The 27,574-nt window shown below is 39.5% G+C and overlaps 1 protein-coding gene across 2 annotated transcripts; it reads right to left on the bottom strand.

The window, feature by feature from the left end:
* RAB8B (RAB8B, member RAS oncogene family) lies at positions 1-26,198 on the bottom strand. Of its 2 annotated transcripts, XM_068144061.1 has the most exons (9): positions 26,016-26,198; positions 10,481-10,541; positions 9,151-9,211; positions 7,717-7,794; positions 6,499-6,588; positions 5,664-5,729; positions 3,656-3,706; positions 3,163-3,187; positions 1-720 (listed from the first exon to the last, which is right to left on the bottom strand). In XM_068144061.1, exons 1-9 carry the CDS (start codon positions 26,137-26,139, stop codon positions 671-673), a joined length of 606 nt encoding a protein of 201 aa, XP_068000162.1. In that variant the 5' UTR covers positions 26,140-26,198; the 3' UTR covers positions 1-670. The 2 variants fall into 2 exon arrangements, with proteins under 2 accessions (XP_068000162.1, XP_068000161.1); XM_068144060.1 differs by having other exon boundaries at positions 1-3,187.
* Positions 26,199-27,574: the final 1,376 nt, after the last annotated feature.

Below are 27,574 nucleotides of genomic sequence, written 5' to 3'. Positions count from 1 at the left end.
TTCTTTTTCTATTTTTTTTTCATTCTCCTTAAGCCATTTAGAAAAATATTGGCCAAGATGTAGTGCACAGCCATGGGGCTGAGGCGAAGATGTCACATAACTTCAGTGCGCAAGCAGCATTTTTGTTTTATCGAAATCCACCAAAAATGCTTGTCTTTCCTGAAAGGTTAATGGCAATTTCTGGAACAAACCAGAAATACATATGCTGCTTAATGAAGAATAATTCTATGACTTTCATTCTAATGGGCATTACAACACTAAGTAGTTTGCTGAGGTATAGTTGAGTCCTTCAAAATCTAGACTATACAGTCTTGAGCAAAGCAGTAACAGAGAGAAACTGCACAACACAATCATAGTGATATTAGAAAAGCCTGTAGTACCCAGCAGCTGATGCGTGGGCAGAACACACCATTCATCATCCCCCACTTGGAAAATACAGCTAAAAAATTCCCAGTAAAACACACAGCTGATTTGCACACTAAGATACAGCACATTTTTCAACGTCTGACAAGGCAGACTGTACACAGGAAGAGGTCTTTACCGACCAAAAGTTAGCACACCAATAAAGTGCAGCCACTCAGCCATTTAATACTGCTGGAAAAGAGCGGTGAAGGAAAACAACATAGAAAGAGAAATCCGCATTTTACCTTATCCATAAGACCACATGAAATTAGAATTCTTCTCTTTCAGCAGGGGACAACAAAATTGCATTAAATTCTTCTACAAATAGAAAAAGATGAACTTTACATGAACATTAAGCAAAGTGAAATACTTACTGCATTATTTGTCATGCATAAAGTGACTTTCCTATGGTCTTACCTCACATTTATGTACAGTTTAGCACAGCTAAATGTAAGAAAATAGCAAGTTTTTTTTTCTCCCTTCCCCCTCCCTCCCCCCATACAGAGCAGATACCCCAATTCGCTGCTGCTTCAAGAAGCACTTCATAGACTCTACTACTTACAGGCTCTTTCAGAGGAAAGTTCATGGAGACTAATATTGAATGAACATTTAACCACACAGCAAAGACAAGAAAAACAATACAAAGCATTCTGTAAACGGTGCCAAACAGAATATGTCAGTTTTGGTTTGCAGACAACCCCTGAGATAAAACCAAAGTATTACGACACCAAATAAGTCAGAGGTAAATTAGTGAAAATAAACAACATTCGTAATTGGTGTCACAACACTTTCTGTATAGAAGCACTTTTTTTTTTTAACCATACAGAAAACATAACTGCTTTAGCCTGTCCAAGAAAAACATCAAGGGTAGACAACAGAGCAGTTAGGGTTGCTTTGTTTTTTTTCACTTAACTTTGTTGCTGTGAAGATTCTTCTGGTTTAATTCAGCAACAGCAATTTATGGGATTCGCCATGTAGTTAAAATAACTATTCCTATTAAACTACATGTGGGGCCAGGTTGATAACCACTTAAAACTTCATGGAACCAGCTACTGATGTTAAACCTTTTAAAAATCAATTCTTTATCACTATTGGCCTGTTCCATTTTAAAGTATTTACAAAAAAATCAAGAGATGATCAATTTAGTACCCGACCCCACAAAATCAAGTGGTTATTTGTGGTTAACAACCAACTCACTGTTCACAACTCTAGACAACGTAGTGAAGCAAAAGCAAGCACGTCAGACGTGAACTTTGACAATGACAGAACACATCTATTCCCTAGTGGCAAGCATGCTGGACACAAACTTGTAGTTAAAGCTTACAATGGTCCAAGTTTGGCACATCAACAGAACTAAAGCACCTGTTTTAATTGTTCATTGAGGAAATTTTTCAGAAGACAATAGAAAAGTAGTAGAACAAAGACTAAGTTATACAATGCTCAGTTGAGTAAAAAAAGGCAACTACGTTTCAACTCTGCTTCTAACAGTCTAGGTCACTGTACCAGTTTTTGATGAAAAAGTAACTGCTTGAGCAGACCAAAGAGGGCTTCACACATTCAGCGCTAGCTGCGTAACTAGTAGTAAATTATAGCCCTCACATGACCATTTCCTTAGTGCCAGAACTTGATAAACTTCAGCAACTGCACAGGAAGCTAGTTCTTGGACACCCCTGTTGCATGGGTCAGTGTTTGCAGACATTAAACTATCCTTAGAATTACAGTAGAAATGGAAGTCACCTTTAAAAGTAGTCATTTCTGAACAAATGAATCCACAAAGACGTAACTTAAAACTCATGCATTCAGCTCCCACAAGCCACTTAAGTGATAGTGATGAGGCCAATTTGTGTCAATCATTTTGATTCCAGAGTGTAGTTCCTCATCACAAACAAGCAAAGGTGCAGAGAATTTGAGCTACTAAAGGGAAGTTCAGTGAGGAAAGACACTGTGTTTATTTGAATAATTGAAAGGTGCATCTGTGAATCAGTGACTGGCAATTCAGAATGCAACTTTGCTAAGTCTGGTAAATAAAGAAAAGCCACATACTACATTCAGAATAGAAGCCATAGCTTCTGCATGAACAGATTTGTGCATCTAAAAGACAAAACCCATACAAATTGTTAGATGCCAATTGTTACAGCAATCACTGACACTCTAGTAATCACTAGAGTGTCAACATCCATACTGCAGTCATGGCCACAAGTATACAGCGTAGAAAATAATGGAAGTTAGACAATTTTTTTATCCTGGCTCTTCTGCTTGAAAAGAAATTTGTTCAAAAAAAGAACAAAAAACCTGCACAAATCTGTTAAGAATCCTACTTACGAGTCAAACTGTGCAAATACAAATGTAAGATTGTGCTGTAACAGGCAGTAAGAGGCCAATACGGATGTGCAAAGTTAAAAGAAACATAGCAGCTTTTGCAACAGGCAGTAAAACAGAAAGTAAAAAAGGAAAACAGTTAACTCTTGCATTTGTGTCTCCACTTCATAGCTTCCATATCTCAGAAAGAAGAGCCTGACAGGCCAATAGGCTTAGTGAGCAAAATCCATTCGGTATTTTGTGTATCACGGTCTAAGTTCAATGGAGCTCTCAGCAGCAGCTTGGTGGTATTATTTCTGAGGCTTTGTGACCCTGTGCTTTCAAAGAAGCAGAAAAGGTTCTAAGTGTGCTGCAGTCTATCGTTAGAAGTTCATCAAAGTAGCGTGCATCGAAAGAAGCTGCTCTTCTTAGATCGATTTTCTGTAATTTTTACCGGCCCACCTGCCCCTGATGAACTGTTGTCATTCTGAAAGAGAAGAAAGTATCAATATCATCAAAAAAAGGAAAAGGAAGTAGCTTTTCTATTTCCCTTCCCACTTCCACCCTTTGCAAAGCAACAACCAGAGCAGAGGTTTGTTGCAACTGGAGCTCCTCATCTATCCAGAGTCTGTTAACCAGCCAATAACACTGGCTACATTAAAAAGAAACATTTATCTGGCAATCCAGAGCTCAACTGTTAGCTGAAAGATTGCCTATGTAATCTGCTGTTTAATAAAGCACATCAGTTTCAGGTTACCCAATGTCAATGTTCATGCAAAGTAAGGAGTAATTGCACTCTGATCTGTAATAAAGTGCCATAATGCACTGTTTGCTCAAATTTCATCTAGTATCTGCTGTAATCCCCAGCAGTTTAGTTTTCTGGTAGGGCTACTACTCAGTCAACTCATATTTAATTTCAGGGTATCTAGTTTGTATGCCAATTGGAAATACAAACCATTTTTCTGTTGAGCTTTGTCATAATGTCCCGTGCAAGTGTGAAAAATGCCTGGTGAGGAGCAGAAATAATAAAACAGTAATTAGTCACAAGACACATTACGATAGGTTCGGAGTAGCCAGATATATTAACAAGACAATATTCTGCAGGCCACTGCTAGCACTCGGAGTTACAAGGCACTCTATGTACAACATCTGTTTATGTAAAATTGACTCCTCTCCATCCCTTCAATCTTTGAAGCAAGTGAGCAGACATGCCAACTACAGACCTCTTGGGAAAAATATCTGCAAAGAGAAGGCTGCCTATACTAGTAATTAGTTTTTTTTCTTTCAACACTGTACTGTGTACCACAACTACATTCACATTAAGGTTAGCTTGCTTTCTGTCCTCTAGAGATTTCTGTCCTGGGTATCTATAATGTTACTTCTGCTTCCAACATCCCTCTTAAATCAATCAATCCGGAAAATTTTAGCACTTCAGACTTCAGTGTATGACGGAACAAATACAACTCTGTAACAGAGAAATTCTGCAGTTCTCAAGAACGGAAAAAACCCACAACCCTGTAAATATTTCCCTCTCACTGTGTTCAGAATGTAGCCAAAGGCAGACACTTATCTCAACAAATAAAATATATTAACTCACTCCTGATTACCATATCACAAAATCGTGTAATTTCCCACAAGCTGAGCATTCAGTAGGATGAAGACTAAATTGTTATTTGCTGAGTGCCTGTATCAGCTGCACCTTTTCATGCTTTCTCCACTATTCATGTAGTTATTTCTTTGTTTCTCAATATAAAACAACATTTAAATAGTCAAGTTGTTTGGAATAAGCCCAAACTGATATTGGACATTTAATGACCTACAGGAGCTAAAATGAAACTGCAGGATGTGTCAAGAACGAGCAAGTCAATCACCTGGAGGAAGAAAGTAAGTACTTTTTATTAGGAGACTACTGCTATCCACTACTGGTATTAGCTGTTAATGTTCACACTTCCAGTGTCTGCTGTAAGAATCACATTACTGAAAATCAGGTCAAGCACTATTCCAGATGCAGCACAATGCAAATACACATTGTATAATAATTATTCTGCAATCTCAAAAACAAAATGCTTGCTGGCACTGCATCGGTCATGTTATTTTAAAGCAACAATCTTTTTATTCCCTAGTTAATTTGTTGGCTGCATGATCAGCATTTAGTATATGTCTGAAGAAATTTTAAAAAGTGTCTCAAAGACTCATGGAAAGGTACAGGAACAACATTTAGTCTGCCTTATCTGAATGAATTAATCTTAATGTTACTGCCTTTTGATGTTCTCTTTTTTTCCCCCCACACCTTTCAGAGAGTTAAGATCCTCCTCCCACATCATTCATTGTAAGACAGACTGGCGTTGAGCCACTCTTCCTTCTGATTTAATTTCCTATGTTCTCATACATGGGGATCTTGTGTTTATAGGACAACATTTATTTGCAGGAAAACAGATTGCAAGTCCACAGGTAGAGCATTATAGACCTCCTCTAACATCAGTTCATAACAGTCTATGATGATGGTCCAAACTAACGTATCTCCAGTATCATCCACACAGCACATATTCAGTAGTAACCTGAAGGCTCCTTGACACAGTAACATGCTATTCTGAAAGTAAAGAATCTTGACTCCAATTTCCTGCACAAAGCATTGTTCTAAAATGACACATTTTCTGTCCAAAACCACTTGCCCTTTAAGTAGCAAGGCACATTAAGTCTAAACAAGTGTTGCTACCTTAACAGCAAACCACTCTGTTAATGCCCATTTAAGAAACAATCACAGACATTATCAGAAAAAAGAAATGCTGGATTTTAAAGTAGCTCTCTAAATAAAACAAGACTGGGGGGTTAGAGAGGAAGGGATGACAGAATGTGACACAGGAGCACAGCTGGGTCTTCACATCCCAAATCAGGTCAGAAAGTCCAGCAGATCTTGGAACATGCCTCCATAGACATACCTATGAGTAACATCCATTTCTTACCTCTTCCACATTTATGCTGGATTTTGCACTTGTCTCCAAAAACTTGATTCCATAATCAATTGCTAACTGGAAAAGAGGTTAAAGTTTTTCAGTATTTTTGAACTTTCTTTCTAAAAGGAATGATTCACGTAAGATCATAACAGAATAGATGCTGTATACTGCAGCAGGCTTTAAAAACAAAACCAAGCAAGATTCACTTCTGCTTTTTTCTTGTAAAAGCATTAAGTTCTGGAAAATTAGACAAAATATTAGAACAGGCCATGCCTTCATGTAAATTCAAAAACAATAAAGAGATTAATTGCTCAGAAAGACTAATTTAGGATCTAAAAGAACATTTAGGTAAAATCTTCACTAATGCACATTTCTTGGCCAGATAACTGTATACAACCATCCTATAAACTATGTAACTAGCAACTACACTACTTCAGCTGTGCACATGATAGATTATATAGTGCTCTTACTTGCTGTGCAGAACAACTAAATACTTACATTTTAATAACTGTATTTATGACAAGTAATCACCGTGGTGAATTTGGTACAACATGATCAAACTATATAGAGAGCTTTAGGTTGAGATTTAGAATACTTCATGCCATAGCAAGTCAACATTCTTACAGAATCTTCCCCTCAAGTAGTACCATTAAATTTATTCTACCTTGGAAAGTCACATGCTATTTTTAAAACAAAAAGCCAACCCAAATCTGGCATCCTCTAAGTTTCTGAAACAAGAAATTCATGGTTTATCTGCTCTCACATGCCTAAAAGTACCAAATACCCAACAGCTGAAATCCTAAGAAAACTAGGTTTCTAAATAAAGTGAATCACCAAAGCTTACCTTCTCCCCCTTTTCTTTTGAGACTTGTCTTTTTTCATTCATATCACATTTGTTACCCAGGATCATTCTTTCTACATCTGAAGAGGCATGCTGAAACAAGAAAAAGTAATCTATCAGGAACCAAAAGTATCATTATTTAAAAGAAACATACATGCCTAACTCAACCACAAACAAGTGAGTTACCTAATGTGGAAGCATTACTGAGAAAGCCACTGACTTTTGAAATAGATAATACTTAAACAGGTAGGAATAAATACTCCAAGATTTAATGTGCCTGAGCATTATTCCAGGTCAAATACAGTACCATGAGCTTTGTACCAAGTTCTGCACATGTGCAGGCATTTGGCTGTTCTGAAAATGTAACAGTACAAACTTTACTTCCAAGTGGTGCATGAATAGCTGGAGTATCGTTATGTGATACATTTACACTTTTAAAATAGATTATTAGTAAGACTTCTTAAGTAATAATCAATTCAGCAGGAGAACGTTTCTAGCCCCGTCCCTATTGGCTCAAATCGGTCACTAACACACGGATTTTGTTTAAGAGCCAAAGAACAGTACTAAAGAAAAGCCCAAGGATGTTATGTTTAAGGGGAAAACAACAACAAAACCCACAGCACCCCAGTAACAGTAGCAAACTGAAACCAAAACCCCCACAAACAATAAAAAAAAAACTCTACCAAGATACTGTTACCAATTACAGCTTCAGCAAAACTATAATTTCTCCTCTAAATTAATAATGGCGTATCCCCACTTGACAGTATGTCCCATTCAATAACTTACAGTAAGTGAGCAGCAAAGAAGCTTGCCCAAGACCAATGAAAAAGTCAAAAAACTCTAATCAGATATACAACACAGCAGTAACTGGAATTAATCAGATCTGTCATCTTAGTGAAAGGTAGACACCCGAAGCTCTTGCTCCTTCCCATTCCACTCTAAGGTCTTGCCCCTTCCTGTTCCTTAGAAACACCCAAAGGCAAAAACAAATAATAAAAGGCATGCAGTAAGAGCACTTTATGCTTACTTTTTAAACTTCATGTTTTGTACTTTCTATCCCTAGATAAACAAGGTAACATTCTCCCCACCACTGTTGCATTCACTGCACAGTCTAATTTGGCCATGTATATCAGCCACTATAATGAAAATGATTACTTGATTTATTTATCCCAGGGATATTCTAAGAGGGATCAAGTCTGAAGTACCTTCCAAAGCACCTACCTCTTCTATGTTTCTTATCCAGTTTTTTATGTTGTCAAAAGACTTTTCATTTGTGATGTCATACACCAGCATAATTCCCTAAATGAAATTAAGAACATCTAGTTATTAGATGACCTAGCACTGTTGGTTAACTTTTTGATGTGTGCTGTTGGTTTGATTATACTTGCAAGAAATTTAACATATGTCTACAATCCTTTCTCAAAGCATTGCTGAGATTTTACCCCAAATAGTACTATTTAACATCTTTTGCCACTGTTAGAGGTCAAGCACACCACCAAGATAAAGTTTTAAATTATGAGCTCATAGTCAGGGAAGTTCAGAAATTCTACAACAGCAGCAACTAGGACGCTGTTGTTAAAGTCAAGTTCAGAAGCAGGAGCTTTAAAAGCAGTTGACAAAGCTGTGAAATCCAGTTGCTGGAGCCAGTAGATACTTACAGCACAGCTGACATTACATGTTTTCTCAGAAGCTTGAGCTCATTTAGCCAGTTGTGTACATATACTGGAATGGATTCTCAACTATTAGCAAATCAAGGAAAACCACACAGCAGCTGCCTTAAGGACAGATTGCCAGGTTCACTTCCATTCCTTATGGCCTTCCCATTTATTCCTTGTAGGACAAACAAAAGTCCTTGGGCCACGGACTGGGAGGTGGGGAGGAGATCACGTCACGGCTCAAACTTCTGTAATTACTAGAAAACTCTAACACATAAACACAACTATTACTATTTCTCCTCATCTGTATTCCGTAACAGTATTTGGACCCACAGCCAGACTATGGCTCTGTTCATACCAAGTGACAAGACCAGACAGTAGCAGCATAGTTAGCAATCAGCAAGCTGAAGTTAACAGTGTTCCAACAAAGTTTCTCAAGTCATAGCATTAAGAACCGTTAGAGGCAGTTGTATCACAAAGAGTGTGGCCTACAAGCCAGTTATTTGACTTCAAGTCCTTCTTAATGGAGGAAAATGTAACAGTAGCTTTTTTTCAGTGACACTATTTCTAGCCCAAATTTTGCATCCTCTACTGGGTGAAGAAAAAAAGCAATTCAGTGAAATAAGTTTTTCAGATTAAAATAATTCATTACCTACTTTTCAAATGTTTAAAGAGGTTGATTGCATTAAAAAAAAACGTACTTGGTTAAAGCTTGGCAACTTAGCTTGTTATAATCTGCAAAATTTTTAACCATATTTAAAAAAGCCAATAGGCCTTCACAGTTTATCACAAGACCAGGACTAGACAAAACACCAGTTTTAAAAATGAGGAACGAAATATCACTAAACCAAAGAAAACTAACCAAACCATAAACCTAATTCCCAGCATCTCAGGTTACAATTATCTAATCCTCCAGTTGAAGACTTACAGGATACAACCAGAAGAAAAGCAAACCAGTTACACTAGTTGTGCCTAATATTTTTGAAGTGAGAGCACTCACCATGGCTCCTCTGTAGTAAGCTGTTGTGATTGTGCGGAATCTCTCCTGGCCTGCTGTATCCCTAAAAACCAGTAAAAATAACATTTGTTGGGAGATAGTATTTACAGTCTTCTCTAACTATTAATGTCTTTTTAAACAGGGAACAACATATTGGTACTAAGTCCCTACAAAAAAAAAAAAACAACCAACATTTAGAAAATGGTCCTGCTCTGGCTGGGGGGGGGGGGGGGGGGGAGGGGTTGACTAGCTTTCCAGAGGTCCCTCCCAACCCCTAACATCCCGTGATCCTGTGAAGATGTTTGCACAAGCTTCTTTAGCCATAAGCATGTTCCTCACTCCCAACCTCCCCTACTCTTACATCAGCATCAGAAATATGGCACAAAAGCATTTAAGTTTTCATGCAAGCAATAAAACTCAGTGCTACACAGCCTTCCCTAGAATAATGGAAAAGGCAGCTCTGGTGCATCCAAGTCCTGCATTAAATAAAGGCTAAAACATGCATCAGTAAAGTATTTTTAGGAGAGTGAATTTTCATGTACAATTAGCTACCAAAATCAGCCACTATACTTTGGGGTACGGTATTTTATCCTAGATGACTTCAAAGTAGTATTTGTCTGTAAGTGAACAAGAGGACCAAAAGGTTTGGGTACTAGTCACACCTAGGGGAAGCTGATGCCCAGTGGCCTGCCAAAAATAGCTTTTTGACTTATGTTACAGAAAAAAAAAGTACCCACCACTTCTTGTACTTCACTTCCTTAGTCACAAGAATTCTGGGTTGTGTTCAAATATCACAACTATCTTTTCCAGAACTTGAGAAATCAGCAAGAGCCCTACATTAGCCAGTAGCATTTGAAGAGCTTGGCATGTGTAATAATGCTCCTCCAAAAATACTCATCTGCTGCCATCAGGAGGATCAGACTTTACTAACCCACCATGCATAGAATGGGAGCTTTATTGCTCACCTGTGCCTCTGTGAGCACAACTAAGGATCCAAGTACAAGAGGAGGTGACATTTGATTAGGTCACATATTTTAGTTTACAGCTACAGAGTTAACATCTCACACAGAACAGCTAAAAGCACATTTAAGAGGAGAGCTTTTGATAAAATGGGAAGTTGCTGTAACCTTTGCAAGTGAACAGGCTATTTCCTGTGCTACGGCAGCAGAAACACACCAACAGCAAGCTATATAAAAACATAAACCTTTTGAATGGTCAAGGAATACAAGGTGTGAAAACTTCTGGTACACCCAGGCTCAAAAGCTATGAAGTACTCCTGCTCCAAGATTAATTCAATACTCACCAAAAACCTGAATTACTTTGGAATACTTACCATATCTGCAGCTTGATTTTCTTTCCATCTAATTCTATTGTTCTAATCTTAAAGTCAATTCCTGACAAAAGAAAAGAGATACCGTAAGTTTTGCAACAAAAGGAAGCGTTCAGTTTTCGTGACAGTTTGGAAAGAGTGAATTCAGGAAAAAAAAGTTAAAAAAAAATTGGAAGTAGCTGTTTCTTCCAAACACCAGGAAGTGCTGAGGAGACACCAAGGTTTTCAGCTGCACCCAGCATGTCAAGGATAAACTACTCTGTGCAATGAAAAACGACCAAATGCAGACTCAGACTCTATCTCAAATCTTACATTTCATACCAGTAAGTTACTACCTTGCATGTCTATTTCCCCCAACTTTGACCAGCCCCTGAAGTTCAAGTCAGTTCCCCAGAACCTCTGAGGGAAAGATACATACCATTAGTCCCTTCATTCCTTTATGAATTGGCATCTACTTTTGAAAACTGATGTTTAATGCAAGTCCAATCAGACATTACAGTAAACACCAAAGCATCACAGGAAAGGAAGGCTATACAGATAGCTACTGAAGGTGACTGAAATAGAGCATGCATGGGAGTTTTTCCAAGAATACCAGTTTAGGAGTAGTTTAGATTTTCTAAGAAGTTTCAAAGGTTAATCAAGAAAACATGATACACATCAGTTCTAAGGTTGATTTTGAAGGCAGATTTTAAGACATGGGGAGAAAAATAAAGTAATTCATTCAGAAGGGCTTAACATCTTTTATGGTTTAGAGAGATCAGATAGATGCCTGAATCAAAGCTAAGATTTCCAAACAGATTAGCCTTTGCCCTAAACTATTTTTAACTTTTGTGATTCTGCAACAGAACTCAAATTGAGACTTGCTCAAGTCCTGCCATGCAAGTGCCATATTTTTTCAATCCCAGGACAGCTACTTCCATGGACTCATCCAATTAATCTGTTTTGAAACAGTGAGTCACAAATAGATATTTGATGTTTATTCACAGTGTTTAAGAGATTTGGGGTGTATGCAAATTATTTAAATTCCTCTTTGTATGTAATTTAAGTTCCAATTAAGAGTATCTTACTTGGGAAAACACTCTTTCTAGCTTTAATAATGCACCCATCACAAAAGGGAAGCTGTAGGATTTTTTTAATATACTGCAGTAACATTTTAATATGAAATATGGATATTCATTAACTCTTCAACTTTCTTCTCATTTGTGATATTAATATTTTAATATATTGAAAAAAACAAGTTTCAGCCATTTACTCTTAATGTGCTACGAATATGTAGTTTAGCCCATTAGTCAGAACACAAATTATGAGCAAACACACCACATCAGCACTTTTAAGAGCACATGAAATTAATTGTATTAATTTAAAATGCTATGACTACTGCAACACTTGCAATTTCCCAAGACTCACTAGTAGATTTACAGGCAAAAAGACACTTACATTATTTGCATTCTTCTAAAAATCACAGGAGAGTGATGATGTGTACTTAAAACAATCCTTACTATGTGTAACAGGCTTTTGATTAAGTGTTTCCCTTTCACCTTTGAGAGGATTTTGTTTCCCTTGTTGTAAAGATTCGTCTCCTAACTAAAGGCAACACCTGCCGAAATCACAGGTAATGGTATTCACATCAGGAAACAAATGACCTTTGCTCTGAATAGATTTTCTTTTGGCCTCAAAGGTTATAAAGCACAAATACAGATTTTCTGGAAAGGGTATTGTAACATGCACAACAGCAAATTAAATCAGCTTGAAAAACTCCTTTGTGTCTAGACCTGAAGTCTCACAATTAAATGTAACATCAGGAAAATTAGGTTCAGAGACTAATGTTGTCAAAAGGCAATTCTGTATCTACCGTCAACTATCAAAGCTAAGAGACAGCAGAATAAGCAGTGAAACTGCTGCAAGGATGGTTTTCAGACAAGGCAAGCTTACACTGCAGTCATGTTTGCACCAATCCATGCCTTGCACAGACTGGTCTTCTGTGATTAGTAATTTCCCTGGCAGTACCAAAATTATTTGTGCATCCATTCCTTCGATTGCTTCTAAAACTCAGGATCTGCACAAAAAAAATACCTTCTCAGAACATAAAGTTTCTAGTAGGAACTTCACCAAAATTCTCAAGCAAGGATGGATTTTAAAGCTATAAAAATAATACAATGGGGAATTCCATAAACACCTCTGTTAGACACTAAAGGCATTTAACAAATGCAAGTGCAACTTTTTAGAGGCCAAAACCAACTAGCAACTGGTGTTCCTTTTGTTCTTTCACTTCAGTAACAGGAAGTGGTGAGCTGCAAACATTTGTAGAGCAAGACTGGTAACATGTGCTACCACTTCCTGCCAAATACACTTGCATGGCTAAACATGAGCAACATTTTGGTTACAGTTAAACTTAAATTACACTATTGGAGCGTTTTAACACTCCAATGACTACAGCACTTCCGAGTAATTGTTGACAGAAAGTTTCCTTTACCAATGAATTCTTGTTTTGCACAGTTACACATGGGGATACAAAAGCATGAAATGACACTCAAGTCTAATAAAAAAAGAGTCATTTGCAAATCAGAAAGGTTGATTGCAAAAGCTCACACAGCCTTCTCGTTTTTAAAATGCAGTGTGCAATGCTGCTTATTCCAGCAGTGAGTGAAAGCCCAGGAATGTCTGAATGTCCACCTGAAGACAAGTTTTACAAACTCTTAGCAAACACTGACCCAGTTTAATTCTTAGAAGGCAAAGGCTAACAATGTGATTATTTAACTGTTCCAGTAATCACAAACTTGCAGTCTGCGAGGATGACGGCCAGATTGAGACCCAGGCTGTACATTGGTGAGGATTGTAATTGCTTTTGTTTCCCTTGCAGCATGAGGCAAAAGCAGCTGAGGAATTGTTTTCATTACAATCCTTTTTAGATCCTTACTAACTACAGACCAGGGGTACCACCTCTGTCCTTACTTTACTGAGGGCATTTTCTGCCAGAGCTTCCAACTAATCTCTGTCAAGAAATACCCTGAGCAGAAGAATCTGCACACTAAGGAAAACTCAGTGTCATTTGTACCACACGAAGCCTTACACAAAACTCAACAAAAGCCCAGAGCTGCATGTTGCTGTATTTACCTTGTGTCATGAAGCAAAGCTAATAAAATTCACTGGCTAGGGGATAGCATTGTCCATTACCACTCAAACATTTAGAGGCCAGGGAGACAGGTCTCACCTCAGCCTCTTGGTCTAAGACAAGAAGTCATGCTCATCTCACGCAATGAAAGCTCTTGTGCCATTACTACTTCTTCTACCACCACCACTCCACACCCTAGTTACACATTCCTTCCTATTCCAGCTGGCCTAGGCAGATTTTACCCACAATTAAGCTGTAATGCAATCATTTTACAGAGACATTAGGAAACACTCCAAAGAGCTGCATTACAATGCTAAGTATTTCCAGCTACAAACTTTAACACTAGTTTGGCACAATTCTTACAGGAATGCAAGGACAACAGAGCAGAGGTGCTGAAACAGTTCATTTTGCTACTTCAATTTTTAGAACAGTAGCTTACTCTCAAGGAATCACTGTTAACTCCTTTGTTGTCCCTTCACGCATGATTTTAACCCTGTAGTCACCAGCTCTAGCATCTCAGGTTTTTCAGTGCTACAGAAGAAGTTTCAGCTAGGTCTCCACTACATTTCCCTACAAAGTATCACTGTCTGGACTTACAGATTGTTCTGTTTCTTGTTTCAAACAAAATCTGTTGCAGAAGATGCCACAGCATGAAGAAAGCAAACCAAGTAAACCACTAAAACAGTATGAGCAAACACTTCCTGAAGGTAAAGATTATTTGATCTTCAGTCTACTTAGCAAGAAGGTACTAGAAGGGCCACATTCTTGACTAATACAAGTAGTGCAAGACAGGCAGGAAATAAATGCTGAAATGAATGTTAAAAGCCCCCAGCCACTTAGCAGCCACTGGCAAGCAAATATTAAAAATCTTAATATTTACCTGTATTACACAGTTAAGCAGTATTTTAAGTTAATTTTGCATGTGATTCAGTATTAGTTTCCAGAAGCTGGACCTTACATGTGAGGAAGCTGTATGATCAAATGACAATTACTGTTGATTTTAACTCAAATTGATCTAACAGGTTTCACATTTCTCAAAGTTCATAGAATCGATACAATTAATGACATTTTTCTGGTGCAGCTGTTTCCAGAAATCAGCCAGGAAATTAACCTCGTTCAGGATGCAAATAAAAGTCACCCTCTGATAGCATACACTAGCCTGTGTATCTACCACTGTCGAGTATTTCTCCATCTCTGGTGAAGCAATACTTTATCAAAGAAAGAAAATAATGAGTACTCAGTATACTGGCATTTAATGGATTTGGTGGGTTTTGGTGGCTTGCCTTTTTTTTTTTATATAGAAACCAAGGGAATTTTAAAAAGTGATTAAACACCAAAAAATTTGTGAAGAAGCTGTGAAAAAAATACTATCTATTCGCTTGCCAGTCTAATTTTAGACCCATCTATCAAGGAATGTAGAAGATGCACTGCAGTCTCTGCTCTTGTTTATTGAACTAAAAATTAAGAAATATGTTTTGCATGGTGTTCACATCACACAACCACTACCCTCTTGTCTAAATCTTACTTTACTCTTTTGAAATTAGAATGCAGTAAGTAAAACTAAATGGAAGTAAAGATTTTCCCAGTAGGATTCCTTAATAAACAGAAACTTTGTGACATTTATCATCATTTGACAAAGACCACAATAAAAATTGATTACAAGATGGGGAAAGGAGTCAAGGTACAAAGTCTGATGACCCTTTTTGAGCAATACAGAATCAGAACAACTGGAATTTATACATCAACTTTCACACTGGACTTGCTCCAACTTCACAGCACTGATCCTTCCTATCCTGCTGTGTTTATATGTGAAGTTGGGGGGGGTGATTGTTTTGTTTGTTTTTTTTTTTTTTAATGGGCAGAGCTGGAGGCGAAAATTTTGCAGCTTCTTCACTGCAAGATATAACACATAAGAGTCTTCAAGATACTCAAAAGGAAATGAAAACGTTTTCCTGCAGTCACTTGGAGTTAAGACTGAATTAAAAGCAAGTCAGAAATGAGCAAGGAGATTTGTAACCCACCTTCACATAAAAGAAGTGAGAAGAGGAACATGACTGGGGGGAAAAAAAATAATCAATATGCATCATCTTCAGATTGCTGAATTCTGAAACAAAGTTACTTGTAAAAAACTCCTCCTATAGGCTTTGCTTCTTGTGAACAGCAAGGGACTATGTTATGTTGCACAGCTGAACATCAGAACTAGTAAGCAGTAGTACTACTAAAGCACAGCTGTAACAGCTGGTATTGCTCTGCTGGTTTTCTAAAGGTTAGGTTTGGATTTGAGACCCATCGCATACCTGTCAGCAGTATGTATTTCAGAATCAACTGCTGCAAGTGCAAGACAGGCAGATGTCAGTATCAATCACACAAGCTTTGTGTGGACACACATAAACAAAGACTGAAGAGTTTCAACATTCTTCATGCAGATTCCAAGCACAGACAGACCCACAGGTCAACATTTTTCCAGAAACTCATTCTTTTAAACATGCATCCAACAGCTGAGGGATATCACTGTGTTTGTGTAGATTTCCCCCAGAAGCTTACCCAGGGATTACTATTTCTTGTTGTTGTTCTCAGCAGTAGTTATGGTGGGGTCTGGACTAAATACACAATTATTCTTTTTAATAGTGTTCTTAAAGGAATATTTTCTTGTGCTACATCAGTATATGGCCTCACTTTATAAAGGTAAATAAGGCCTCAGAAATTTGCTTTTATAATGGATCTTTCCTTAAATATTTTAGTACACATAAGAAATAACAAAGTAGGAAACAAAATCAGTGTAAAAAGGGTGGGGAACACTTGCAACACACCAGTGTGTCATATACAGCCTCATGCAAAAGAACAAAGTCTAATCATTTTGAACTTGAACGTTTGGCTTTAGTCCCCAGTAACATCTGCGAGGCATTTTCAGATGACCTCAGCAATGTCTTGTATCACTATGCAAATTAAAGGCACAGTGGCCTTTTATTGCAACCATTCAAGAAATACAGCAGATTAACACCAAGCAACATACCAGGGTGAAGGTCAACATTTCTTAAACACTGTAAGGTTAATTTATTTTAGAATTACACAGAAGTGCAACCAGTTTTATTCATCCTGTCACAACTTATAGGGACAAAGCTGTATTCTATTCCTTCTGAACACCCCTTAAGAATCCACAAAACATTACTGAACAGAGTGGACTGAACAGGCTCCTTCAGGCTAACTGGCCCTTCTTCATCTTACTAACCACCCACACACAAAAATCTAATACTGGGGGCCTATACACTGCAGTGTATAGTCTTGCCCCTTGAAAGATGTTAATACTTAGTAAGATTCTTTAAGTTTAAATACACTACATAAGCAAAATAAACAGCTAAAGGTAGGTAAGGCAGTGAAGAATGCTGGTGCCATGTGTATATAGAATACAAGTCAGCTTCCTTCTCCTAAGACCTTGAAACTTATTACCAAGATCAGATCAAAGCTCATAATGCTAAGCAAACTGGTGCTTGCTTCAGCATGTGTCTCTCCAGCCATGGTACAGCTACCACTCTGAAGTTTATTTCTTAGGATAGACTACTCTTTGTTTAAACAAAAACAAAGGATTCAGCATATAACTTATAATCATCAGAATCAGACCAAACTACACTTTGAAACATACAGATCTCTGACAGCTCAATAACCTAGCGTAATCTGACTATTATGCTAAGATTTAAATCCAGTGCTCTACAGCCACTTGTTCAGAAGAGTGAGCCCATGAATTCTGCCATCACAACCATGCACTGCAGTGCTTCAGAGTGAACACTGGAAAATCATGCAAAGTGAAATTACCTTTTCAGTATTTTTAATACAGGATTTAGATTGCTTTGAGCAGCTTTTGAATTGCACAGCCTACCAAAACACTACGAAATATTCACCAAAAATACTCAAAGTGGAGACTATGAAACAATGTAACAGTTGAAACTCATTACTGCCTAACATGAGTAAAGTTACCAACCATCACAATGGCCCAAATTTAAAATGATTTGGTCCCTGCAGAACATCTTTTAGAGTTTACAACCTAGGTACTACAGCCTTGTGAAAGTGCACAGAAATCAACCAACATCTACCTCTTGTTCTATGTTGAATAGAAAACAAGCCATACTTGATGGTAACTCAGTTTCCTCCAAAATAATTTTGAAATAGATTAAAATTGCATTACTGATACAGAGAATAAACTTTGTTTATTTTAAGGAGTATTTATAGACTGTCTCTATGAGGAATGCAGTAACTTAGCTGCTTTGAGAACATGCTCTTTTCAAGCCAACATGCAACTAGAGAGCAACAAACTTGCCACACTTGAGGCTACAGTTTCACAGCTAGCTTGAATAGGTGCTTCCACTGACAAGTCACAATCAAATCCTTTTCTCTTTTGATGAGATTAGTTTTCATCTGACTGAGTTCCATTATTCAGTTTACCATCATTTGCAATGAGAACTAATGGTATTACTTAGGTAACAGGTGGACACACTCTCAGTCCTTCTCCTGGGAGTAGCAGACCACAGACTCCATTGTTTCATTTTCAAATTAGAGCCCTAGGTAATGCAAACCAAAAAGTGGCCCACAAGTAATTTGCAAGCAGTTTTAGTGTGAATCCTACACCAGGATGTCCCTGACCAACTCCAGCCCCATGCTGACAAAGGAATTGCTCTGTATTTCACAATCCAACTATGGCTACAGCAAGCGGTATGTGGACCCAGCCCCATGCTGCATTACAGGTTAAGTGAGTAACAGGGTATTTGTGCATCTATCATTTACTGGGAAGCTCATTTCCCTCAGCTCTCTGGGACGTGCTGCTTATGGCTTTCTACTGGACAAGAAAAAAACCCAACTCTGTCACATGTTTTAATGGATATCAACACCAGATTTTCCCATTTAGAGGGTGGCTTAGGAATACAAACATTTGATTATTCTTTCAGAAGTCTAGTGCTTAACATGACATAACATGGGATGAGTATTTATCAAAAGCATCATTCAGTAGTTAAGACCCAAAAAACCTGCAAGTGGAACCCTCCGGAATAGCAAAAGATGATCCTGAATCTCCTGCCTGTGAATCAGGTATCCGTAGATGTAGAACACACAGAAAATGCTGTATTTTGCCATGACAACTGAATACTGCTGCTATCAGGGTGGGGGAAATAATTAAAAGGTCACTTCATTCCAAAGCTTTCATTTTAAGCACCCAAAAGGTTGAAAAATGCCTTATTAAAAAAATTCTGTGTAACCAACACTGCCTTGACCCAAGAATTTAAAATTGCTCACTGTTCATATACTACATCTCAACCGTGATGACAGTCAAAAAACATAGGTTTGGGTTTGTTCGCTAATTTTTGGTCTAGATGTGGAGATGCCACTTATATTTTTAAAAAGCCTCTTCAAGTTTCAGGGCTCCTACTTGATCTGGATGTCTATACTAAACTGGTTATTTGGAGTAAAGAAATAAAGACTTCTGGAGGCCGTACCATTGTCTGTTTACAGCAGAAGAGGCACTACGTGAAAAGTAAGCATACAATGTTCCAGAATTCACAAAGGAAAGGAAGAAATGGTTAAGTCACAGATAAGACTTCAGAGGGCACAGACCTGCTAAAGCTGGAAGGAAAAGTGCATACAATATGGATATTACCAGAAGCACCATCAGAGATAAAAACACCCAAAAAGCAAAGCACAACAGTGGTTCTTAGCTCTGTAACAGACATTCTGGTTGAAAGCATCTTGGTTACCTACGATGAACAAAATATCTCATCCAGCAAGAATTATCTTTGTTATGATAAATTATCTAATTTAGGAATTTTAGTTAGAGTCTGAAATACAGTCATGATTCAGAAGCATGTGTGCAGAGCACCTAGTAAGGCAGCAAACTCAGGCCAGATCAAAGCTGGTCCAAAGTTGCTGAAGTTATTTTTAAAGACAGCACTCCAGAAAGATCATTTTTATCAGAGGCTTCTTCAAACCCATGTTTTCACATGAGGTTAAGTACATGGGTTTTTCCTTGTTTGGGAAGCAAAGGGCATGAAGGAAGAAGGGCTGCTTTATTTAACTTCTTAAGTGAATGACAAAATAGGCCTCTTTTGAAAGACTTTTACTATCTAAATTAACAGTTAAAATTACGTATCTTAGTACCAAAAGCCATATTTATCTTTCTGGCATATAACAGTTTTCTTTTCCTCCATTATGCAAGGGTTTTTTAAATGGCCACTTCATCTCCTTTTCCTGCACTGCATATTCTAAGTACTCCTCTCTAGTCACTTCCGCTAAACCAGAGAAGTTCTTCCACCCAGCAGTTACTCTGACTGTATCTTCCTCCTTCCTTCCATGCTTGACACAGATACTTTACTTCATCCGTAACTCCAGAAGAAGTTATACCACACAGACACTAAAGGAAAAGCTATTTCTCTGGCAGATGAAAGAAGGAAGGAACTGGGGGATGGGGGGGGTGGTGTTTGCAGCACATATGTTCCCTGGCCAATAGCCATCTCAGTTTTACACAATTTCTTAAACTTGGCCTGTTCTTCCCGAGTTCCAGGTTTGGTGCCAGACTCCTATTAGTGACCAGTCTGCTTTACATTCTCTTAGATGTTGCCATACGTATAAAAGAATGCCACTGACTTTCAGCATCAGCTTTTTTCTTTGATCCCCAAAGAAGTAGAGTTTGTACTGCAGCAGCAAAACTAACACAGATAATCTTAAACTTGAACTGTTCTCTCTAGCAGAAGTCTTCTGAAATATGCAGTACCTTAGTTGCCTTTAAAACTTCATCAAATCCAAACAAAAGCATCATGGTTTACATTTAAGAGGAGAGATTACTGCAAACCAGAAGATTAAACTGATACTACATGCAATTATTTGTCAAAACTCCTCTAATAGGCACTAAATTACTTCCCACTTCAATTCCTACTGGAACAGGAAGTTGCTGACTTAAGTTTAGAGTTGCAAATGTGTAACTAAAAGCCCCTGGATCAATGCTGATTGTACAAGTCTCACACAGTGCAATTCAGCTGTAGTGACTACTATTTGTAGTTTATTTACAAGAGAAAAGGATAAGATCCATTTCATATATCTACAGGTAGCCTGAGCACTTAAGCTACCATAACATCTACTTAAAGGTAAAAATCAATATAATATCCTTTGCATTACAAGTAAATATCTAATTTCTATCATAAAATGTGAAATAAAGCACCACTGGAAGTACTTAGCACATATGAATTTCAGTTAAATTCTGAAGTCATTTCAAGATGTATTTCTACCAAAAGGACACCCAATTGCATCTCTCCCAGAAAAGTAAACCAAAAATTCCCCAACAGACTGTCCTCAAAACCTCTCTCAAAGCCTGTATCCGTCAATCAATGCATTTGCTCCGACTTTCATTCAGTATTACTTTGCATTTGTAACTTACTGCATTCAAACTAAGTCACAAAAGCAGCTCAAAGCTGCCCTCCTGTCATTCAAAAATCCAGATATCACATAAACAAGATCGACCTCCATCTGCCAGTTACGAATAGGCACACAGCAGTTAGACATCTGCCACACCCTTTCAGAGTAACATGCAACAAGAAAGCAGCAATAATAAAAGCCGAATAATTCCACTTAGGTTGTTGGTCTGTTGCAGGGTAGGGTAACACAATCTCACCAGCAGATGAAAATCAAAGTCTGTGATGTCTTTTGTTACCAACTAGGTGTCCCAAGAAACACGAGCTTCAGTGCTTTTAACCTATGATGTCCCCAACTACAACACATTCTGACTGCCCTCAGGACCCCTAAGATACCTTGAAAGTGGAATAATTCTTCTAGTTTCATATTTACCTCCATAATGCTGTCTGCCCCTACGCCTGCATAAACCCTTGACCTCCTTCTCCTACTGTACTGGAGATGACCAAGTCTCAGATCTTACAAACCTTGGACACACACTTTCATTCTGTAGATAGGAGTAATGGTGCCATCTGAGACACTTAGTCTCAGTGACTTCAAAGTCATGTTTACAATTACTTTATTATAATAAGCATTAATAAAACAGGACTGGCAATGCTTTCCTGACTCTTCCCTCCCTTTGTTCATCTATCATTGATGTGCATTTTCTTCTACAGCTCCTAATAATCTGGAGAAGCTCCAAAGAAACTGATTGAATAAGGCTAGGGAATACTGAAGTTTAATGGGAGGGTGATAAAAACCCAACAAGCCAATCACTAATCTTTTTTTGTCTATAAGGCAAGTAACAGTGGGCAGAAGAACAGAAGTATACAGCGAGGCATTATCTGCGTACACTAAACAATTTCCATTACATATTACAGGCATGGAAATTTCACTGCAAAAAGGAAGTTGATAATTTTGCTTGTCAAAGGATTTTCATCAAAGTGTTCAAAGGTCAGCATACATGTGCTTGATTGCTGGAGTGGTGTCCTATTTTGCAAGAAGTCAGCGAAGGAAAAGTTACTTCTGTAAAATCAACAACTTGTTCTAATTCTCAGATGCAGTACTGTCTCATGTGGGCAACTTCCTGCCAAATGCTGTTATCATTTTGGATTAAAAAAATACTATGAATTTTAGTAGAAAGACTTGCTGACTCTGAAACAAGTCAGAAATGCTATCAGCTAAAAGACATTACTTTACTCTCACAGAAACAAGTTTAAGCAAAAAGTTGAAAGGAATGCAAAGAACAAATATTATTTGGAATGATAAACCAAATCTAGTTTTACCACATAGCACTACTTGAACAACAAGTTAAGGTACTTAGAGACTGCTAAGTTAATGCTTCTTGTTCTTGTACACCCCGCAAACTACTAGCAAAATGCACATAAGATACTCCAAGATAAGTTTCACTTAAGAGCTGTTGAAGTGTGAAAACGAGCTGACCCAACTGCACTTCACTTTCTGTGTAGAGCTGTGTAAAAGCAGAAGTTTCCACTCAGGAAGCAAACTGAAAAACATTACCTTACATAATACAATCGTGTTGTAAAAAAAGTTTTATTCCTTAGTCAGCAGTGAAAAGCTGATCCTCACTAGGGGCAAAGTAGCATGATGACCCTAACCCTTTTACAGATTTTCCAAACAGAGGTACTGAGCCCTGCACAGAAAATGTAAAGCTGCTGAAAGCCGAGGACTTGCCTTGCCTAAAGTTGCCCACAGGACACCAGGCTGGAGGATGTTTGAATCAGTATAGCCATCATTAGAGAATGATCAAATTCTTGAGAAGAAAAGTCAAGGGGCCATTTGTAAACCTCTAAGCAATCTACAAGGATAAAGCCTCACAGGCATATTTGGCATGACAGCAGAAAAGTACAGAACCTGCCAAATATGACACAAGTACATTATGCAAATGATAAGTAACCAGAATTCATTATTGACTTATTTCTATACTATGATCATTAAGGCTAAGATGTAACCCAAATATTCTGTATTAAAGCAACACATCTATATCACTCTCCACCCCTCCCCACCCCCCCCTTCCTTCTTTTCTTTTTGGGAACTCTATCCATTGCTCTGGTAACTCTAAGTGTTACAGTTTAATTTCAAGTAAGCTCCTAACAACAATAGGAGTGGGAAATTATGAGAAAGGTATTTAGTGCTTGGACGTGATACAGACTCTTTCAGCACAGCAACAAAGTTTGCTTTAATTTCTGGACATAGAATCCAAGAAAAAAAAAATGTTGAAATAGTTCAAAGTTTAACCCCATGTAGGTAAGACCTAAATGACTCGCCTCACTCACGAACAACATCTACACACATAAAATTTGATGTCAACACCTCTCAACTATATGCCTTCTCAGACATCTAGTCAAAGCAACTCCAACCTTGTTTGCAGAGAGCCAGACCAGGGAACCAGGGCACATAACATTGTGTGTGCCAATTAAAATCATTATGAATTGAACACACATTGTAACGGTAAGCACCATAATACTGTAGAATCCACTTGGAAAAAATATATAAACATAACAGCCTGGCAGCTTATACTTCAGGAGAACTCAGTGTAGTCAATTAGGAATGTTAATCTGGAGATCTTAAAACTTCAACTGACAGCGAGCCTGCTTGGGAAAAGCATCTCCCTCCACACCATGGCTGGCTGTGCTTTTCAGGAGAAAACTGAAAACTCAGACTTCTACAAAGTGGAATGCACTGATGCTCAGTGGATGTATTATTAATGACTGTAAAACTGACTAGTATTGAGCAGCCACCAGGCACTCACAGAAAAAGTGCGTGTGAGTACATCTTCAAACAAATTATCAGCAAAACTGACCTAAAAGTAATACAAGCAATACACTATGAAGACTGATTTAAAAACACAAGTATTTTTTATTCAAGCATGCATCAGCACTTTATGAACAGTTTCACTATTTCCTGCACTATCAACTTTCCTGTTTGTAGGTCCTTTCCTAAAAAACAAAAGGGACTGAGAGAAACAAATTATAAGAAGGAAAACATAACTGTTTAATCACAAATCCTAAGCATGGAATCAGAAGTATGCCTCAATTACTACTAAGTTTCTTCAAGAGTGTTGAAGACAAGACCTTTATGAAAACAAATACATAGGAAGGAAATGAGAGCAATTCCTATATCTACTAAATAAGGTAAGAAAAAAAACCCAAACGGAATGACATTGACAATCCTCAAGACTTCAAAGTGAATCAGTCAGAAAAACCAATACCAAGGGGGAAAGCAGTTCAAGAAACATCAAGAAAATGGTTGGAAGACAGACATTTATGATAGCTATCTCTTTAAAAGAGGTCTTTGATACTTAACATAGTAGTAATGTAGGCTTTAGAAAACTCCAAAACTATATAGTATTTATATTAGTGTTTATTAAGCCTTTTATTCTACTGTAGACACAGGTAAAATTCTATTCAGATCTTTATTAGGTGGTGTTACTGATAAAGCACTCTGAAAATGGTTGCAGACAGAAAATGAATGTGTCGCCTTAATCCTTCGGAAATTTTGTTTTGAAATGCAGAAAATCTGTTCTTAAAGTCTTAGAAATGCCAGCCATGCCTTATTTAGGCAACCACATCTGCCCAAACAAAAACTTATTTTCTCCCTAAGTTTCAAGTTCAGCGCAATAAAATATCTCAAGAGAATTTGGGTAACAAAACAAGTCACATACTATTCCCCCTCATCTATAAATCAATTTCCTTCCAATGAAGGCTCCACTTACTCTCTTCCTGTTATTTTTCAAAGCCAGTATTGGTTTTGCCCTCCTAAATACTAGTAACCTCCAACACAGTTCACCCCTTCATCCTGGAAGTTGTACTTCAATTTATTTTAAAAGTGACCTCAACTATGAGCAGTAACCATGAATCTGAAGTCTGTTTGCTTATGTTTAGTTCAGCAGCAAGTAGTTTAAGACTGACAAATCTTACAGAAATGTATCTAAACAGCCTGCTGTGCAATATATCTGAATGACATTAGAAAAGGTTATCCAAGCTTTAAAAACCTCTTTTCACCACCAAACGTATTACCAAAGTCAACTTCTGTTAAGGAGGATCCCCTATCTAGTCACTAAGGAGCTTCTGACTGTAGTCGACCGAGAAGCTTCACCAGAACTTTCAAATCTCAAAAACGGGAGCTGCGTGTGCAGGAACACACAGACGGGTTCAACTCTGCCGAGCGCAGTGTAGTCACTGTCACTACGCATCTTCGCATGAGCCACAGAGCGCTCAAGCAGTCCAAATCCTCTTCCACTTTCTGAAAACTCACGTCTAAACATAAACCGACCAGTAAACGAATAGCAAGGAAAAAAGCCACGACAGCAAGATCATTCCGTAACTCAGCCAGTGCAACGCTGTGGATCTCGCACAGATCTCACTACTGCTGCAGCCCCGCACTCGCCATTGCTCCGGCAGCTCTACAGCAACATCTTTTCCACCACAGCAGAACAACAGCCGAACGGCCCAAGAGCTGCGCACGGCCGAGGCTGAGCCAACTGTTGCTGCGGCCGGGGCAGAGGGAGGCGCCGGGGCTGCCGCAGGACCGGCTCGTGTCTCTGCGGGTCCCTGGCAAGGGCCGCGTCACCGAGTCGTCCTCCGCCCCGGGAACAAACCCAACCCCGCGCGGCCTGCCCGCACCGGGCCCCCCGAAAGGCCCCCTGCCGCCTCTACGGGGATGGCGGGAGCGGCAGAGCTCCCGAGCACGGGGGGGGGGGAGGGGGTGAGTCCTGCTCCCCCCACGGCGGCCAGGGCACGGCGGCGGCCCGGCACTTCCCATCGCATGGGGCCCGTAACGGCCGTGGGGCTCCCGTCCGCTCCTGCTCGGCGGACACGCAGAGGCGGCCGAGCAGACACCCCAGCCCTGGGCTGCGAGACGGGCGGCGCCCGCCCGGCCCTCCTTGCCGCCTGGCCGTTCCTCTCCCAGCGGGAGGCCGCCGGCCCGGACCCCTCTCGCCCCCCGGGATGGCGGCGGCCGGTAGCGGTCGCGGCCCCTCACCAATGGTGGAGATGAAGGTGGTGTTGAAGGCATCCTCGCTGAAACGGAAGAGCAGGCAGGTCTTGCCCACGCCCGAGTCGCCGATCAGCAGCAGCTTAAACAGATAGTCGTAGGTTTTCGCCATCTTCCTAGGGCTCGCCGCCGCAGCAAGAGGGGGCGGCCGCGGCAGGGAGGGAAACAGGGAGGGAAGCAGGCAGCGACGCGACGCCCCGCTCCACGCCCACTAACGGCAGGCAGCGCCGCCTCGCGTCACGGCGCGCCGGAAGCGCTGCGAGAACGATGGGAGATGCAGGCTGTGACGGCTCGGCACGGCGTGATCCGCCCTAGCCGGTGCGCCGGCCTGCTCCCGGCAGGGTCACCTCGGGGAGCGGCACTCGGCCGGAGCCAGCATGGGGCGGCCGCACGCACGATCGCGATCTCCCAGTCCCCGAATGAGCATCGGCCGGTTAAGAGCCTTTAATGAGCGAGGGAGGCCAGCCCTGCAGCAGCCTTTCCCTTTCACGAGGCACCGGAGGACCTTGCGGGCAACGCGTCGCCCCACGGGCCCAAGCCAAACACTTCTCTATGTACTGCCAGGCAAACGGGGGTGTAACCCTTGAGGCTGAATTGTGAGTTACGGCTCCAGCAGTTAGGTCTGAGCCCTGGCGTTCTTGGTCCTCAAATAGCAGTAAGTGCATGAGTTTTCTACACAAACACATCCTGAATTTAGTATCGCTTAGGGAATTGCTGTAACTCAGCAATCAGGTGGCCTCATTGTGCAAGGGCTTGGGTTACATTCTCCTGGGAATTACTTAAGTTTCTAAGTAGAGTAATTTACCTGCTGAAGGGTCACCATACATAAAGAACAGCTGTAGTGTGTGTGGCCTCAAAAGTTTTACATGTTGCATTAAAAGTGTCATAAGAAACTTGTTCATACAACAGAAAAATAATTTCCACACAGTCTCAAGTAGCACTAGAAATGTCAGTATTCTAGAACATATGGCTATTCTAGAGCACTTCAGTAAACATTTTTCCTCATCTTTTTCCATTAATAATTACCTCTTGGTGTAAGGAAGCCTCATTATGTATTCCTTATTCTGTGTTCCTCACAGGATGTCACAAGGCACTATACAAATAAACAGCATTACTGAAACGTTAAAATGACAGCAAAGAGCTATCATGTTAATTTTAAAACTGTGGACTTTAAACAAGCTATAAACAGCAGTCTCTAATAGTGTAAATCACTACAAAAGCTCTCACTTCCCTCTTAGGAAAACAAAGGAAAAAGAGCCATTTTCCCCAAATCATTCATTAAAGGATTGTCATCCTGCAAGGCCTGAGCCATCAGCTTCCTTTCCACCTCCCTTTTCAGCTGCCTCCAGGCTTCCATGCAGGAACAGCCCTTTGGCACCTGCTAGCCTGGGCACCACTGCTGCTAGTCATCCTGCCAGGCCATGCTCAGCAGCTGCCTGCAGTAAGGTGAGGTAACGCCTGTTATTTCTCCTTAGTTTTGTTTCCAACATCCTCTAAGTGTGATTTGAGGCGCATAAATATGATTCAACCACCTAACAGCAGGTACC

This window comes from Melanerpes formicivorus, unplaced genomic scaffold (genome assembly GCF_026170545.1).
Source record: "Melanerpes formicivorus ecotype bairdi unplaced genomic scaffold, bMelFor1.0.p_v2 SCAF_10, whole genome shotgun sequence".
Classification (NCBI taxonomy): Eukaryota; Metazoa; Chordata; class Aves; order Piciformes; family Picidae; genus Melanerpes; species Melanerpes formicivorus.
Note: the sequence above shows the minus strand (reverse complement) of the source record. Positions and strands in the feature narration are given on the sequence as shown.